Source organism: Lipotes vexillifer, unplaced genomic scaffold (genome assembly GCF_000442215.2).
Source record: "Lipotes vexillifer unplaced genomic scaffold, Lipotes_vexillifer_v1.1 scaffold311, whole genome shotgun sequence".
Taxonomy (NCBI): Eukaryota; Metazoa; Chordata; class Mammalia; order Artiodactyla; family Lipotidae; genus Lipotes; species Lipotes vexillifer.
The window spans coordinates 6,636,161-6,654,341 of NW_006791012.1; the positions used below are offsets into that span (position 1 = coordinate 6,636,161).

The following is an 18,181-nucleotide window of genomic DNA, read 5'->3' on the forward strand; positions in this document are numbered from 1 at the left end:
CTCTTCTCTAAATGTTTGATAGAATTCGCCTGTGAAGCCATCTGGTCCTGGGCTTTTGTTTGTTGGAAGATTTTTAATCACAGTTTCAATTTCAGTGTTTGTGATTGGTCTGTTCATATTTTCTATTTCTTCCTGATTCAGTCTTGGCAGTTTGTGCATTTCTAAGAATTTGTCCATTTCTTCCAGATTGTCCATTTTATTGGCATAGAGTTGCTTGTAGTAATCCCTCATGATTTTTTGTATTTCTGCAGTGTCAGTTGTTACTTCTCCTTTTTCATTTCTGATTCTATTGATTTGAGTCTTCTCCCTTTTTTTCTTGATGAGTCTGGCTAATGGTTTATCTATTTTGTTTATCTTCTCAAAGAACCAGCTTTTAGTTTTATTGATCTTTGCTATTGTTTCCTTCATTTCTTTTTCATTTATTTCTGATCTGATTTTTATGATTTCTTTCCTTCTGCTAACTCTGGGGTTTTTTTGTTCTTCTTTCTCTAATTGCTTGAGGTGCAAGGTTAGGTTGTTTATTCGAGATGTTTCCTGCTTCTTAAGGTGGGCTTGTATTGCTATAAACTTCCCTCTTAGAACTGCTTTTGCTGCATCCCATAGGTTTTGGGTCGTTGTATCTCCATTGTCATTTGTTTCTAGGTATTTTTTAATTTCCTCTTTGATTTCTTCAGTGATCACTTCGTTACTAAGTAGTGTATTGTTTAGCCTCCATGTGTTTGTATTTTTTACTGCTCTTTTCCTATAATTGATATCTAATCTCATGGCGTTGTGGTCGGAAAAGATACTTGATATAATTTCAATTTTCTTAAATTTACCAAGGCTTGATTTGTGACCCAAGATATGATCTATCCTGGAGAATGTTCCATGAGCACTTGAGAAGAATGTGTATTCTGTTGTTTTTGGATGGAATGTCCTATAAATATCAATTAAGTTCATCTTGTTTAATGTATCATTTAAAGCTTGTGTTTCCTTATTTATTTTCATTTTGGATGATCTGTCCATTGGTGAAAGTGGGGTGTTAAAGTCCCCTACTATGATTGTTTTACTGTTGATTTCCTCTTTTATGGCCGTTAGTATTTGCCTTATGTATTGAGGTGCTCCTATGTTGGGTGCATAAATATTTAAAATTGTTATATCTTCTTCTTGGATCAATCCCTTCATCATTATGTAGTGTCCTTCTTTGTCTCTTGTAATAGTCTTTGTTTTAAAGTGTATTTTGTCTGATATGAGAATTGCCACTCCAGGTTTCTTTTGATTTCAATTTTCATGGAATATCTTTTTCCATCCCCTCACTTTCAGTCTGTATGTGTCCCTAGGTCTGAAGTGGGTCTCTTGTAGACAGCATATATATGGGTCTTTTTTTTGTATCCATTCAGCCAGTCTATGTCTTTTGGTTGGAAAATTTAATCCATTTACATTTAAGGTAATTATCGATATGTATGTTCCTATTACCATTTTCTTAATTGTTTGGGTTTGTTATTGTAGATGTTTTCCTTCTCTTGTGTTTCCTTCCTAGAGAAGTTCCTTTAGCATTTGTTGTAAATCTGGTTTGGTGGTGCTGAATTCTCTTAGCTTTTGCTTGTTTGTAAAGGTTTTAATTTCTCCATCAAATCTAAATGAGGGGGCTTCCCTGGTGGTGCAGTGGTTGGGAGTCCACCTGCTGATGCAGGGGACATGGGTTCGTGCCCCGGTCCAGGAGGATCCCACATGCTGCGGAGCGGCTGGGCCTGTGAGCCATGGCTGCTGAGCCTGCGTGTCCGGAGCCTGTGCTCCGCAACGGGAGAGGCCATAACAGTGAGAGACCCGTGTACCACAAAAAAAAAAAATATCTTGGTTGTCGGTTTTTCTCCTTCATCACTTTATATATGTCCTGCCACTCCCTTCTGGCTTGCAGAGTTTCTGCTGAAAGATCAGCTCTTAACCTTATGGGGATTCCCTTGTGTGTTATTTGTTGTTTTTCCTTGCTGCTTTTAATATTTTTCCTTTGTATTTAATTTTTGATAGTTTGATTAATATGTGTCTTGGCGTGTTTATCCTGTATGGGACTCTCTGTGCTTCCTGGACTTAACTATTTCATTTCCCATATTAGGGAAATTTTCAACTATAATCTCTTCAAATATTTTCTCAGTCCCTTTCTTTTTCTCTTTTTCTTCTGAGACCCCTATAATTCGAATATTGGTGCATTTAATGTTGTCCCAGAGGTCTCTAAGACTGTTTTCAATTATTTTCATTCTTTTTTCTTCATTCCTCTCTGCAGTAGTTATTTCCACTATTTTATCTTCCAGGTCACTTATCTGTTCTTCTGCCTCAGTTATTCTGCTATTGAGCCCATCTAGAGAATTTTTAATTTCATTTATTGTGTTGTTCATCACTGTTTGTTTGCTCTTTAGTTCTTCTAGGTCCTTGTTAAACATATCTTGTAATTTCTCTATTCTATTTCCAAGATTTTGGATCATCTTTACTATCATTATTCTGAATTCTTTTTTAGGTAGACTGCCTATTTCCTCTTCATTTGGTAGGTCTGGTGGGTTTTTGCCTTGCTCCTTCATCTGCTGTGTATTTTTCTGTCTTCTCATTTTGCTTACCTTACTGTGTTTGGGGTCTCCTTCTCGCAGGCTGCAGGTTCGTAGTTCCTGTTGTTTTTGGTGTCTGTCCCCAGTGGCTAAGGTTGGTTCAGTGGGTTGTGTAGGCTTTCTGGTGGAGGAGACTAGTGCCTGTGTTCTGGTGGATGAGGCTGGATCTTGTCTGTCTGGTGGGCAGGTCCACATCTGGTGGTGTTTTTGGGGGTGTCTGTGGCCTTATTTTGATTTTAGGCAGCCTCTCTGCTAATGGATGGGGTTGTGTTCCTGTCTTGCTAGTTGTTTGGCATCGGGTGTCTAGCACTGTAGCTTGCTGGTTGTTGAGTGAAGCTGGGTCTTGGTGTTGAGATGAAGATCTCTGGGAGATTTTTGCCATTTGATACTATGTGGAACTGGGAGGTATCTTGTTGACCAGTGTCCTGAACTTGGCTCTCCCACCTCAGAGGCACAGCCCTGATGCCTGTCTGGAGCACCAAGAGCCTTCTATCCATACGGCTCAGAATAAAAGGGAGAAAAAATAGAAAGAAAGAGAAAAAGAAGATAAAATGAAATAAAATAAAGTTATTAAAATAAAAAATAATTATTAAGAAAAAATTTTTTTAAAGTAATTTTAAAAAACACAAAAAATGGACAGACGGAACCCTAGGACAAATGGTAAAAGTAAAGCTATAAAGACAAAATCACACACAGAAGCATACACATACTCACAAAAAGAGAAAAAGGTTAAAAAATATATATATATATCTTTGCTCCCAAAGTCTACCTCCTCAGTTTGGGATGATTCATTGTCTATTCATGTATTCCACAGATGCAGGGTACATCAAGTTGATTGTGGAGATTTAATCCGCTGCTCCTGAGGCTGCTGGGAGAAATCTCCCTTTCTCTTCTTTGTTCGCACAGCTCCCGGGGTTCAGCTTTGGATTTGGCCGTGCCTCTGCGTGTAGGTCACCTGAGGGCGTCTGTTCTTCGCTCAGACAGGACAGGGTTAAAGAAGCAGCTGCTTCGGGGGCTCTGGCTCACTCAGGCCGGGGGGAGGGAGGGGTACGGAGTGCGGAGCGAGCCTGCGGCGGCAGAGGCCGACATGACGTTGCACCAGCCCGAGGCACGCCGTGCGTTCTCCCGGTCAAGTTCTCCCTGGATCACGGGACCCTGGCAGTGGCGGGCTGCACAGGTTCCCAGAAGGGGAGGCGTGGATAGTAACCTGTGCTTGCACACAGGCTTTTTGGTGGCGGCAGCAGCAGCCTTAGCGTCTCCCGCCCATCTCTGGGGTCCGCGCTTTTAGCCGCGGCTCGCGCCCGTCTCTGGAGGTCCTTTAAGCAGCGCTCTTAATCCCCTCTCCTAGCGCACCAGGAAACAAAGAGGGAAGAAAACGTCTCTTGCCTCTTCGGCAGGTCCAGACTTTTCCCCGGACTCCCTCGTGGCTAGCCGTGGTGCACTAACCCCTTCAGGCTGTGTTCACGCCGCCAACCCCAGTCCTCTCCCTGGGATCCGACCTCCGAAGCCCGAGCCTCAGCTCCCAGCCCCCGCCCGCCCCACCGGTGAGCAGACAAGCCTCTCGGGCTGGGGAGTGCTGGTCGGCACTCTGTGCGGGACTCTCTCCGCTTTGTCCTCCGCAACCCTGTGGCTGCGCTCTCCCCCGTGGCTCCGAAGCTTCCCCCTCCGCCACCCGCAGTCTCCGCCCGCGAAGGGCCTTCCTAGTGTGTGGACAACTTTCCTCCTTCACAGCTCCCTCCCACTGGTGCAGGTCCCATCCCTATTCGTCTCTGTTTTTTCTTTTTTCTTTTGCCCTACCCAGGTACATGGGGAGTTTCTTGCCTTTTGGGAGGTCTGAGGTCTTCTGCCAGCGTTCAGTAGGTGTTCTGTAGGAGCTGTTCCACATGTAGATGTATTTCTGATGTATTTGTGGAGAGGAAGGTGATCTCCGCGTCTTACTCTTCCGCCATCTTGAAGCTCCTCCAGAAGGAGGCTCTTTATAAAGGGTGATTTGGCTTGATCCTACTATAGTGTATGGGTTAGTACATGATCTGGGAATCTAACCATCCTTTATCAAATGGATTAAACATTTGTTTTCTGGCAACTTGGTCTCTCTCTCTTGTTCTTAATAAAATATCATTAGGAGAAAATGTGCATAGGCCACAAGTAACTTATAATCTGTTATATGTACATAGTCCACAAGTAACATATAACCTATTTAAGTGGACTTTTTAAAAAGCAGCATTGGGAACCAGTGTCAACTTAATTTGTCTTTCAATTCTAGACATCATATAACAGGGTTTTTCCTCCTACCAGGCTGATTTTAACACCAACATTTCTGGGGTAAATGAACAAAAACGTATAAGCTGTGAGGATTTTGTGGACCTTTCTGATATTTACCACTCTAATGAAGAGTACTTCAGGAAACTAGAAGAGCTGAAGGCAGCCCACATGGAAACTATGGCAAAGTTAGAGAAAATGTACCAAAATAAATTAAATTTAAAGGAAATTCAGCCAGCGATCACCATGGAAGATGCTGCTAGTGTCTCTTCCAGGTAAGTTTGTACATAATGTTATTTGTGGACTGTAAAGTAAAATGTATACTTAAAAGTGCAGAACAAAATTATTTCAGAATATTTTCTTTCAATTATCCCTTTGTGCTTTTAATGATATACAGAGGTCAGATTTTATTCAGATTGTTTGATGGCTTATCAACCTATTAGGTGGCTTCTTGCCTTGTGCGTCATTTGGTGGCCCTTTGTTCTTTTCTCTCTGACCCACCATTCTTAGACATGTATCAGAATATTTAGTCTGGGCCATTTTCAAATGATGAATATTAAAATTTAACTTGAAAAGCCCTTTTTTTTATAATATGTGGATTAATATGAGCTCAGTAAAGATATAGTACATAAGGTTCAGAGCTAAGACATAGATCTAAGTTTTCAAAATAGTCATTTTTGCCATAAACTTGGTTCTTTTGAAACTTGAGTTGGTCAGCTCTGATTGTGCATCTCCTGTGTGCCAGACCTTGTTTGGGCACCGAGGAGTCAAAATCAAGCTGCCCTCAGGAGGTCAAAGACTAGCTGAGATCCAAACACACAACATGGTGTAACAGAGTGTCATGGAGAGAGAGGAAGAGCAGTTGATCATGTCAAGGTGTCAGTGGAGGGATACAGGCACATCGAGTGTCGTATCTGAGTTCAGTCTTGAAGGAGAAATAGCTGAAGCAGTTGTAGGAAGCAAGGAGTGGGCTTCTAGGCAGCAGGAACCATGTGTGCCAAGGCATGGCACCGTGAGAAATCACCGTGTGTGTGTGAGGAACTTCCCGTGATTGGATCTTTTTTTTCTTTTTCCGTGTGCTGGGTCTCTGTTGTGGCACACAGGTTCTTCTTCGTGGCAGGTGTGCGGGCTTCTCTAGGTATGGCACGAGGGCTCCAGAGCCCGTGAGCTCAGTAGTTGCGGTGCATGGGTTCCCTAGTTGCAGTGCGTAGGCTTAGTTGCCCCGAGGCATGTGGGGTCTTAGTTCCCCCACCAGGGATCAAACTCGCGACCCCCTGTATTGGAAGGCAGATTCTTAACCACTGAACCACCAGGGAAGTCCCCTGTGATTGGATTTTTTTTTTTTTTTATGGCTGCATTGGGTCTTCGTTGCTGCACACGGGCTTTCTCTAGTTGCGGCGAGTGGGGGCTACTCTGTTGTGGTGTGCAGGCTTCTCATTGCAGTGGCTTCTCTTGTTTTGGAGCACAGTCTCTAGGTGTGCAGGCTTCAGTAGTTGTGGCTCACGAGCTCTAGAGCACAAACTCAGTGTTGTGGCACACAGGCTTAGTTGCTCCGTGGCATGTGGGGTCTTCCCAGACCAGGGCTCAAACCCGTGTCCCGTGCATTGGCAGGTGGATTCTTAACCACTGCGCCACCAGGGAAGCCCCCTGTGATTGGATCTCACTTAAGAATGGTGACGGGGTAGGGAGAGGCAAGAGGTGGAACTGGAAAGGAAGGCAGGGGCTAGTCTTGAAGGGCTTTAAAATCTAGACTTTTCTTTTTTCAATTAAAAAAAAATTTGGTGGGGCTGCATTGGGTCTTCGTTGCTACGCACAGGCTTTCTCTAGTTGCAGAGAGCGGGGGCTAGTCTTCGTTGTGGTGCACGGGCTTCTCATTGCAGTGGCTTCCCTTGTTGTGGAGCACGGGCTCTAGGGCGTGTGGGCTTCAGTAGTTGTGGCACGTGGGCTCAGTAGTTGTGACTCGTGGGCTCTAGAGCACAGGCTCAGTAGTTGCGGCACACAGGCTTCAGTAGTTGTGGCACATGGGCTTCAGTAGTTGTTGCGCACGGGCTTAGTTGCTCCGTGGTATATGGGATCTTCGCGGACCAGGGCTCAAACCCGTGTCCCTTGCATTGGCAGGCGGATTCTTAACCACTGTGCCACCAGGGAAGCCCCCTTGTGATGTTTTTAAAGACTGCTTTAACTATACTTTCCAGAGTGGATGTGTTGCTTACTTCTTCTTTGGGGTTTCCTTAAGACACGCAGGCTCAGAGGCCATGGCTCACGGGCCCAGCCGCCCCACGGCATGTGGGATCTTCCCGGACCAGGGCACGAACCCACGTCCCCTGCATCGGCAGGCGGACTCTCAACCACTGCGCCACCAGGGAAGCCCCATGGCAGGTGGATTCTTAACCACTGCGTCACCAGGGAAGTCCCTATAATCTAGACTTTGTAACAATGACAAATCATGGGAAAGTTTCAGGAAGGAGAGTGATTTGATCAGATGTATGTTTTAAGATGGTGACTCTGGAAAATGTGTGGAGAATTCAATAGTGATTAGACCCAAGGAGCCTCTGCTGTCTTAGGTTCCTGCCCTGTAAAATGAGGGAGTAAAACTAGATCATTTATCGGCATCTCCCGAGCTCTGTTCTAAAAAAAAAATTGATAATTTTCACAAGCCCTATCCAGCTCCTATTTTCTAACTGATTTTGCCTTGATCTTAGAAATTATGTAGTTCTTAATTTTTATATTTGGTCACATGCAGCTGAAAGAGTAACCTAATTATTATTCTCATTTACTTAGGTCTGTATCAGAAAAGAGCTCCCATCATCCTGTTTCATTAACGACATCAATTTCAGAGCCTGATTTAGGTCAGTCTTCCTCCTTGATTGTGTCTTCCTCTGAAGATGAGTTGCCCAACGTAGAAAAAGAGTATTCTGAGAAAAGCAGAATGATGACCTATGCTAAGGAGCTCATCAACAACATGTGGATAAACTTCTCTGTTGAAGATTATATTCAGTTTAAAGATGCTGACTTGCCAGCACTTGAAAAAAAAAAGAAGAAGCCAAAAGAATGGGTGCCAAAGATTACAGTACCTGAGCCTTTTCAGATGATGATTAGAGAGCAGAAGAAAAAAGAAGAGAACATGAAATCTAAATCAGATATTGAAATGGCACGCAAACTGCTCAAGAAACAAGAAGAAGAATCAGAGTGTAAGAAAAAATTCCGAGCCAACCCGGTTCCTGCGTTCGTCTTTCTCCCCCTTTATCATGATATAGTCAAGCAAAATGAAGAACGGAGGAGGTCTGTGAAGGAGAAGAACAAAGAAGCTCTTTTGGCCTCGCAAAAGCCATTTAAGTTTATTGCAAGGGAGGAACAGAAGCAAATTCAGGAAAAGCAGCTGAAAGACTTTTTTAAGTCTAAAAAGAAAACAAACCAATTTAAAGCCAGACCGATACCTCGATCTACTTATGGTTCAACTATCAATGACAACTTAACAGAAGAAGAGCTCTATAGAAACATTAGGACGCAGCAGAGAACCCAAGACTTTTTACAGAATTCATCCCCTCTGCCTTGTAGTCCAGCTCGCAGAAGTTATGCTACAAGGAAGCCCAAGTGTCCTGAACAGGCTGAAAAGTCCAAGTGTAAACACAAGTTTAGGTGCCAGACTGCTGATTCTGAAGACCTTCCTGAGAGATATCAGAAACATTACTCAGAACAGAAGTGTCCAAAACCCATGACAGTCTGTGAACCATCTGACCTTCATGCGGCCTCACATGCATCCACTGAAAGAGAGAAAATCTTGGCAGATATTGAAGCAGATGAAGAAAATTTAAAAGAAACACGTTGGCCATATCTGTCTCCAAGACGCAGGTCACCAGTAAGAAGTAGAAATGCAAAACCTGTGCCTTGTAGCTGCAACCGTCCCATGCCCACGGTGTCCTCCAGGGGAAGAGAACAAGCCACAAGGTAAATAAGTGATACAGCACTGATTGACTCATGGTTGCTCCATTGATTTTGTATTGGGGAATTTGAAAATATGATGTTATTTTATCTGGTAACATATTTTACTATATAATATAGAACATTTTGCCAGTGGGTGTTCTTCTAAGAAATGAATGTATTTTCCATTTTATGAATCTTTGGGGATAGAAAAGGTTACAGTCACCCTATTGATTTTCTAATTACAACTCAGATTCTGCTCAGAAGGTTGCCCCTTTTTTTCAACCCTTGAATTATCCCATGTTAGGTCTTTGCTAAACAACATTCTCATTGGCTTAAAGTGAATTAAGCCTTAGTTTGTTGCCCTCAGGAGATCACTTGAGGAAAAGAAAATGTTGGAAGAAGAGAGAAATCGGATCCTAACTAAGCAGAAGCAAAGGATGAAAGAATTGCAGAAACTCTTGACAACCCGGGCTAAGGCTTATGACTCACATCAGAGTTTAGCTCAAATGTCTAAATCCAGAGTAAAATCTCTCAGGTATCATGAGAGAATCCTGACCCTCCAGATCATTGGTTTTCAAACTTTTTTTTAATCAGTGGACCCCCAATATATGAACAAATTAAGAATAGTATTAGTATTTCAGTTTCTGGATTCAAGTTACGATCAGTTACTTATAGTTAACTTACACTCTCTCTCTCTCTCTCTCTCTCTCTCTCTCTCTCTCTCTCACACTCACTCACTCACTTCGTGGTGAGAACCAACATGTATACTGACTCCAGGACCATGACGCCATGTTGATGAACAGAAAAACATATTGTGGCCATAGTTCACAGTTGTAATCTTACATCAGCATCTAAACTTTTTCTTTATATTATTTTTTACTGCACAGTGCAATATTGAGAAAAATCTTGATTCACACAGATAAAGCTCTTTTTAACAGCTTGCCATGTAATCTCAGAATATTCTTCAATAAACAGATATGTCAGAGAGCTTTGTTCTAAGGTCTGCATGAAATCTGATAGCACAAATTAACACATTGATGTTAACATCAGTTATGTGGTGTGTCAGTTAACACGTGTGTTAGGGTTTAGTAGTATGTATTACATGCTGCAATTCTGCAGTACAAAGTTTGAAAATCAGTGTTCCAGAGGAACATTTTTATGCTGCGACATAAAAATGTTCATGTTTAAGTAGTAAAATATCTCCCTCAAAGCTGGGTAAGTAATATGATTTATTAATTTTTAATCTGATTTATAAGTACCCCCAAATCTATATTTGCTTTTAATTATGAGTGTTCCTTTTTAAATTTATATTATGTATAATAATTATTATATTCCTTTGTAACAGATGTTATGTATACATTCCTTATAATGTGTATCAATGTAATTCATTGATAGAAGGAGCTTGATTTGATGAACTTGAGCAAAATATTCGTTAGAAATATTCTGGTCATCCTTAGAAAGTAAACGGTATTTTCCATAATGCTAAATTGTGTATAGTTAAGCATAATTATCATTTTATGGTATAATTATTTTTTCTAATCCATGAAGTCTTATGATCTTGGTAGAATTAGTGTATTTTACATAGAGAAAGTAGCATAATTTAATTTATTATAGGATCTGGTTCAAATAGTAAGTATACTTACTGTGAATTTATGTATTTTGGTTCCTGTTCCTCTCTATGTGGTATTCCCATACTCCCCATTTCTCCCCTGCCCTGCTCCCATTTACTTAACTGTGCCATCAACCTATAGGAGATATCATTTAGGGGAATAAAGAAGAGCAAGGTCTTGTTTTCAGAAGAAATTCCTTAAAGAGAAGATACCAAATTTGGACCAAACTTTTTTGGTTTATAAATACTTATAAATGAGATAAGAGGACATTCATTTATCTCCTCAGGCCAGTTTGAATCCATTATGCTTTGAAGATTTCAGGAACCTCAAAGTACCCAGACTGTTCCCGGCATGTAAAATGTGTGCTCTCAGAACCTAGAACTTTTATCCTGCATTCCATAAAAATTTACCAGTCTGGGAAAGAAATTGTGATAAACTGTGCTCATGACTTAATTTCTGATTTGTCATCTACGCTAAATGTTATATGTGCAAATTCTTATTTCTTTTAAAAATTCCATTCCTTTTATTTGATTTTAGAAAGAGTGAAAAAGAAAGGATGAGAGAATACCGACGAGAACTAGAAGAAAGAGAAGAAAAATTAAAAAACAGGCCGCTGCTATTTGAAAGAGTTGCTCAGGTTGTGTTTGTTGGAATTTGAGAGCTATTGTCAGCTTTTTTTCTTTTTTTTTTTAACATCTCTGTCTCCTAATTTTTATGGTCCATTTTTCTTATGTGTTATATAATTTACTGAGATAGTATTATTTCTGTGACAGCTTCATCACATCAGTCAAGTAAGTAGTTTTGCTTAAATCTGAGCATTGAATCTTGATGAAGCTCATAAGCTTGATAAAGAACATGCTGCTAATCCAATCATTTTCAAAATAATAGTTTCACAACCTGTTTTTAATGGCTAGTACCAACTTGGCTAAATATTAAGGTGAGTTTTGGAAGTCTTTGAAAAATTAAAAAATGAAACAAAATGCCTAATTGAATCAGATTTATTTCTGCCAGTTTTTTTTTTCAGTTTTCTTGGGATAAAATTGACATATAGCAGGTATAAGTTTAAGATATACAGCATAATGACATACGTATATTAGGAAATGATTACTACAATACGTTTAGTTAACATCTATCACCTCATATTGTTACCAAAAAAATTTTTTTTCCTCGTGATGAGAACTTTTAGGACCTACTCTCTTAGCAGCTTTCAAATATGCCACACAGCAGTGTTAGCTGTAGTCACCATGCTGTACGTCACACCCCCAGTACTTATTTATCTTATAACTGGAAGTTTGTACCTTTTGACACCTTCATCCAATTCTTCCAGTAACCACAAATCTGATCTCCTTTTCTATGAGTTGTGTGTGTGTGTATTTAGATTGCATGCATAAATCAGATCATATAGTATTTGTCCTTCTCTGTCTGACTTACTTCCCTTAGCATAATGCCCTCAAGGTCCATCTGTATTGTCACAAATGGCAGGATTTCCTTTTTTTTATGGCCGAATAATATTCCATTGTGTGTGTGTGTGTGTGTGTGTGTGTGTGTATGTGTGTGTATATATATATATATATATAACATTATATATATATATATATATATACCACATTTTCTTTATCCATTCATCTTTTGGTGGCCATTTGGGTTGTTGCAACGTCTTAACTATTGTCTATAGTGCTTCAGTGAATCGACATAGTGATTTCATTGTCTTTAGATAAATACCTGGGAGTGGAATTGCTGGATTGTGTAATAGTTCTATTTTTAAGTTTTTGAGAAACCTCTGTACTGTTTTCCATAATGGCTGCACCAAATTACTTTCCCACGAACAGCACACAAGGGTTCCCTTTTCTCTACATCCTGACCAGCATTTGTTATGTCTTGTCTTTTTGAGACTAGCCATTGTAGCAGGTATGAGGTGATATCTCCTTGTGGTTTTGATTTCATTTTCCTAATGATTAGTGATGTTGAGCACCTTTTCACATACCTGTTGGTTATTTGAATATCCTCTTTGGAAAAATGTCTATTCAGATCTCTTGCCCATTTTAAAATTTGATTATTTGGTTTTTGCTAATGACTTATATGAGTTCTTTATGTATTTTGGATAGTAACCCCTTATCAGGTAGATGATTTGCAAATATTTTTTCCTATTCAGTAGGTTGCCTTTTCATTTTTTTTTTTTTGCCTTTTCATTTTGTTGATCAGTTTTTTTAAGTGAGTCTATAATTTTTAGTCTTATCTACAATTGCCGAAAGGACTTCCTTTTTTTAAAAATTGAAGTATAGTTGATTTACAATGTGGTATTAGTTTCTGGTATATAGCAAAGTGATTCAGTTATATTTGTATATGTGTGTGTATATGTATATTCTTTTTCAGTTTCTTTTCCATTATAGGTTATTACAAGATATTGAATATAGTTCCCTGTGCTATACAGTAGGACCTTGTTGTTTATCTGTTTTATATAAAGTAGTGTGTATCTGTTAATCCCACCTCCTAATTTATCCCTCCTCCCCCAATTTGGTAACCATAAGTTTGTTTCCTATGTCTCTGAGAAGCACTTCCTTTTTATCAGAAAAAATACTTTAATCCTATGGACAATGAATTCTGATTTTACTAGATTTATACTCAGTTTTACAGTCTTTCCCTTAAGAGTAATTTGTCAATTTCAGACGATCTTCCCCTTTGTGTCCATGAGGGAGGGGCTCCTATGGGTGACATGGTTTAACAATGGACAAAATCACTGGAGGTTACACTTGCTGTGTTGTGAATTTCAAGCTGTTACATTTGGAGCTTCCTCCCAGCAAGTGTCTGGGACAGATGAGTGTCCTTATAGGACTGCCCGTGTCAGTGACTCACTGAGGACAAAGGACGTGTGTTATGGTTAAATCTACATATTACAGCGTCTCAAAGTTATGGGAACACTTTACTGACTGAGTTGGATATAATTTTATGTAATGCTTTTCATTTTAAGGGATGGTGTTTTTTTTTCATATCTCAGTTTCAACTTTAGGGGAAAAAAATTATCTTAAGCTGTTCTGTGTTACTCAGAATAAAGTGATTGACTTTCGCCTCAAAGTAGTTATCTCCAGCTCCCAACTGCAGGCTTTTTTTTTTTTTGGCTGTACACGGGCCTCTCACTGTTGTGGCCTCTCCCCTTGCGGAGCACAGGCTCCGGACGCGCAGGCTCAGCGGCCATGGCTCACGGGCCCAGCCGCTCTGCAGCATGTGGGATCTTCCCGGACTGGGGCACGAACCCGTGTACCCTGCATCGGCAGGCGGACTCAACCACTGCGCCACCAGGGAAGCCCTCTTTTTTTTTTTTTAAAGTGTTTCAGTCTTTTTGTTTATTTATTTTTGGCTGCGTTGGGTCGTTGTTGCTGTGCGCGGGCTTTCTCTAGTTGTGGCGAGCAAGGGCTGCTCTTTGTTGTGGTGCACAGGCTTCTCATTGCGGTGGCTTCTCGTTGCAGAGCGCGGGCTCTAGGTGCGCGGGCTTCAGTAGTTGTGGCTCGCGGGCTCAGTAGTTGTGGCGCACGGACTTAGTGGATCCGCGGCATGTGGGATCTTCCTGGATCAGGGATTGAACCTGTGTCCCCTGCATTGGCAGGCAGATTCTGAACCACTGCACCACCAGGGAAGTCCTGCTCTGTGTTCTTTTATTACTCTTTTGTGCATCTCTGTCTTTGCTCCTGCATGTTGTGTGGAAATTATCTGTTCAATGCTCTCTTCTCTTTCAGCTAGTTACTTTTAAAGGTGTTGGTCAAATCTTTGTATTCCTAGCACTTAGCACCTAAGACAGTGTATGGCACAAAGGGGATGTTAAGAAACATTTGTTGAACCCAAACTGAACTGTTTCTTCCTGGGATTAGTCCACGCTGAGAGCACTACCCTGACAATACTAGTGATTAGCCTCAGTATTAACAAGCAGTTTTACCATGCTGTGAATTCCCACTCTTTCTAAGCACCAGAGAAAATGTGGTAAAATAAGTGGTGTGTGTGAAATTAAACCCATAAAGAAATGTTAAATATTGAAAACATAGGTTAGTTTCATAGCTGATATTTCTTCCACCACCCTTGGCCCACACATATGCTGTTCTCTTTCCCCATATAGCCTCTACCTCCCGTGAGGGCTTGTCACAAAATAAGTATTCAGTTATTATTAAATAAAGGAAAGAATTACTATAAACTAAACTTAGGCTCATAAAAATTAAGTGTTTTTTCCCCTTCAAACTAGGGCAGTGATTGTAGACAAACTTTCATCATTACTCATTATTTTGGTTTCCTCAAGAAACAAAGTTAATTTGTTCTTTTGGCAGTCTTAGATAGAAAAACAAAATAACCATGCAGTTATTTTAACTACTTTTATTTCATAGTCTTTACAATTCTTTTGCATTGTGAAATTCAAGGGGGAAATGTTTGTTTCAATTAGGAACAATTACACACTATTCACCTTGATATAAAATATTAAAAGGTAATAAATTCTATATACAGGGTGACTGAGGGTGACTCACCATTGTTTTGGTTTTGTTAACATAAATTAGAACTTCTTTTTTTCTTGCAGTGACTTTTTTTCTTGCTGCTAATTAACAGCTGTTATTTAATAAATTCACTCACAACTTTATGCATTACCCGTTTATAAGTGTTAATTGTGGTCTTGCTGCTGTTGAGTTATCCCCTAGCAGAGTAAGCCTGTGATCCAGGACAGAACAAACCATGTTTTCCTGTTTCTTGAAAATCACAGGATTTATTAACTGAATAGATGTTAAATTGGATTTTAAGCCATATTCAGATGAAGGCTTACAAGCACTAACATTGATTAGTATCATTTAAATCTTTTATATTTCATTTGCTTAAAATTAGAATATATTTTTCTTAATATATTGGGTTACGTTTGGGGTTTCTTTATTCTGCTTTACAGTCTTTGGGGCATAGTTCTCATCTCACTTTGCTGTGCCTTTCAGTTCCCCAAGTCTTGTCTGTTTGTGTTCATAGCCTCTGGTTGCATTTTTACTTACTTTTCTGAAAATTATTATTATTCACAGTGGGTGCATTTTAGCAGCAGTTTGAGTGCTTCTTTTTTCAGTTTTCTAGCATGTCAGGAAATGAACTGGTGATAGTTTTATCCATTGTGATCAGTCTTTGCCATTTTGGTTTCTCCCATGGGACACTAGACTCCATGGTCCTTCCTTATGCTGGAATCCCTGGGTTAGGAAAATATCTGACACTGGTTTGCTGAAGTCAGGCTTTAGGCTACCTTCAAACTCCAGGATAACCACTTCCACTTAGAAAGCAGCATGGTGGAGTGGAGAAGACTCAGGAAAGGATTAAGAGACTTGGTTTTCCCTCTCACTATATCCTGTGACCTTAAGCAAACCGCTTAACCTCAGCAAGAGTGGAGGGAGTATCTTACTTATTTGTTAAATTTGGGGTGAGACTGGGTGCTCTTCCACACCCTTTCCAGGATGGGATGCCATTGGTGCATGGGGGCTGGGCCATTCCTCGGGCCTTTCCTTTAGTTTGAGGTCCAGATGACGATTTTTGGCCCTATACTAGTTCATGTCCACTCATAGGAGATAAAATTGGACTAAAGCCAAGGCATTAATGAGAACCCCAGTCATCTTAAGTCTCTGTAAATCCTGTGGCCTCAGGAACTGTGACAACTGACTTGCTTTAGGTATGAGAGTGTCATCACAACTCCCACAAAGCCAGGAAGTAACATTCTGGAGAGTTGAACCCAGTTCTAAATTCATGTTCTTCTTGCTGTATCCCTTGCTTCCTCTACAGAATTAAGGTAACAACATTGATGATTTTATCATCTTTGGTGGATTAGAGATATGGCTTGTAAAGAGTAAAATTTACAGTAGGCACATAAAGAACTCTCTGACAACTATCACAGGAACTTATTTTCTTACTGATTTTTTTCGGATATCCTTGAACAGTCATGCAACAGTATAGAGTAAAGAATAATTATAGATCAAAACTCATGTGGCCACTACCCAGGTTAAAAGCATTAGAGCATTGCCAGTACCCCAGAAACCCTGTGTGCCCCTCCCAGATCAAAACCCTCTCACCTAGAGGTAGCCACCCTTCTAACTTTTGACATAAGCATTTCCTTGTTTTTCTTTACAGTTTTACCACTGCTGTACCTATCCCTAAACAACATAGTTTAGTTTTGCCTGTTTTTGGACTTTATGTAAATAAATCATACTATGTGTACTCTTCTGTGGTATGCTGCTTGTGACATCTGTCCATGTTGTGGCATATAGCTAGAGTTCATTTTCATTGCTTTATTTTAGTCTGTTATATGAAAACGTCACAATTTATTTATCCATCCTACTGCTGATAGATATTTAGGTTGTTTCCAGTTTGGGGTTGTTACAAACAGTACTGTTCTGAACATTTTGGTATGTCTCCTTGGGCAGATATGTAGGAGTTTCTCTGGGCATATACCTAGGAGTGGAATTGCTGGTCAGAGGGTATGCATATTTTTCAACCAACTGTGATTATTGAATTTAATTTTCACTGGAGCTTTTAACCTGTACATTTGTAATGGAAACTTAAAGTCTTTTGTTCTTATCTAAAAAGGTTTGTCTTTCCTATAGAAAAATGCAAGAATGGCAGCAGAAAAGCATTATTCTAACACCTTAAAAGCACTAGGAATATCTGATGAGTTTGTTTCAAAGAAAGGCCAAAGTGGAAAAATATTTGAGTACTTCAGCAATCAAGAGATGAAAAGTTTCACTGAAGATAAAGAAAGGTAACATATATAAGATGTCTGAATGGTTTACCTTTGAAAAAATTCCTACTTGCAGGAAAGCTAAAATTCTGTTCTATGATATTTTAAAAGATCTTTTACCTAATGGAATACATGTGAACTACTGTAAAATATACTGACATTTTAACATGTTTGACACTTCAAAGTATTACACGGTGATGAAGTATTTTGTTTTTAAAGTAAAATAATTGAAATTTCTGACATAAATAATGAAAGTAATAACATGCTTTCAAATGAAGTTTGAGTCAATCAAGTTTTGAAATAAATTACTTCTCAGAAGAATACTTTCCCAATTGGTACTTTTATAGACTTCTCTTGATAAATCGGAGCTTATACACTTGAGGAAGACTAACTGCAGGATGGCGTACATTACAGAGGGTTTATTTACCTTTAAACCAAATCATTTTTCCTTTGAAAGATTGATAAATTTCTTCCTCTAGCTTTAATGAAGAAAAAATAGAAGAAAGAGAGAATGGGGAAGAAAATTATCTTACTGATACCAACAGCCAAGATTCTTGCAAGGAAACAGGTAAAGCTGATGAAGAGAGTGGAGAAGAGAATTGTGTTGAAGAATAACACTGAATCAGTCGACAGGGTCTCCTCTCTGTTCCCCTGATGTTGTTGGCAGCATTGGGTGTCAGAAGCCGCACTTGTGGTGTTAAGGACATCCATGGAAACCCGTCTGATAACGTGCAGGTCTCTTTTTGCTCCGGACGTGCAGGCTCAGCGGCCATGGCTCACGGGCCCAGCCGCTCCGCAGCATGTGGGATCTTCCCGGACTGGGGGCACGAACCCTCGTCCCCTGCATCGGCAGGCGGACTCTCAACCACTGCGCCACCAGGGAAGCCCCGTGCAGGTCTCTTGAGCAAAGCCCTCGTGTAGCCTGAAAAGGCCGAATCCAGCTGATGGGTCATTTGGTCAGTTAGAGTCAGGCTTTGCCTATTCAGTTTTTAAAATTACTACATATGGTCTGTTTGCAACTTTGATCTTACTTCTATTTTTAAAAAGTGTTTGAGAATCACAGCTGTCACAAACTGATTAGG

The 18,181-nt window shown here is 40.1% G+C and overlaps 1 protein-coding gene across 2 annotated transcripts in view; it reads left to right on the plus strand.

Annotated features, from left to right (window-relative positions):
* The window catches only part of FAM161A (FAM161 centrosomal protein A), a 30,653-nt gene extending 12,939 nt beyond the window's left edge, over nucleotides 1–17,714 (plus strand). The window contains exons 2-7 of one of the 2 annotated variants that reach the window (XM_007464134.1): nucleotides 4,872–5,110; nucleotides 7,617–8,783; nucleotides 9,127–9,294; nucleotides 10,907–11,006; nucleotides 16,966–17,120; nucleotides 17,579–17,714. In XM_007464134.1, coding sequence (XP_007464196.1) covers nucleotides 4,872–5,110; nucleotides 7,617–8,783; nucleotides 9,127–9,294; nucleotides 10,907–11,006; nucleotides 16,966–17,120; nucleotides 17,579–17,714 — 1,965 coding nt within the window. The remainder of the gene's footprint in view (nucleotides 1–4,871; nucleotides 5,111–7,616; nucleotides 8,784–9,126; nucleotides 9,295–10,906; nucleotides 11,007–16,965; nucleotides 17,121–17,578) is intronic. The other variant, XM_007464135.1, reaches the window with a different exon arrangement.
* Nucleotides 17,715–18,181: the final 467 nt, after the last annotated feature.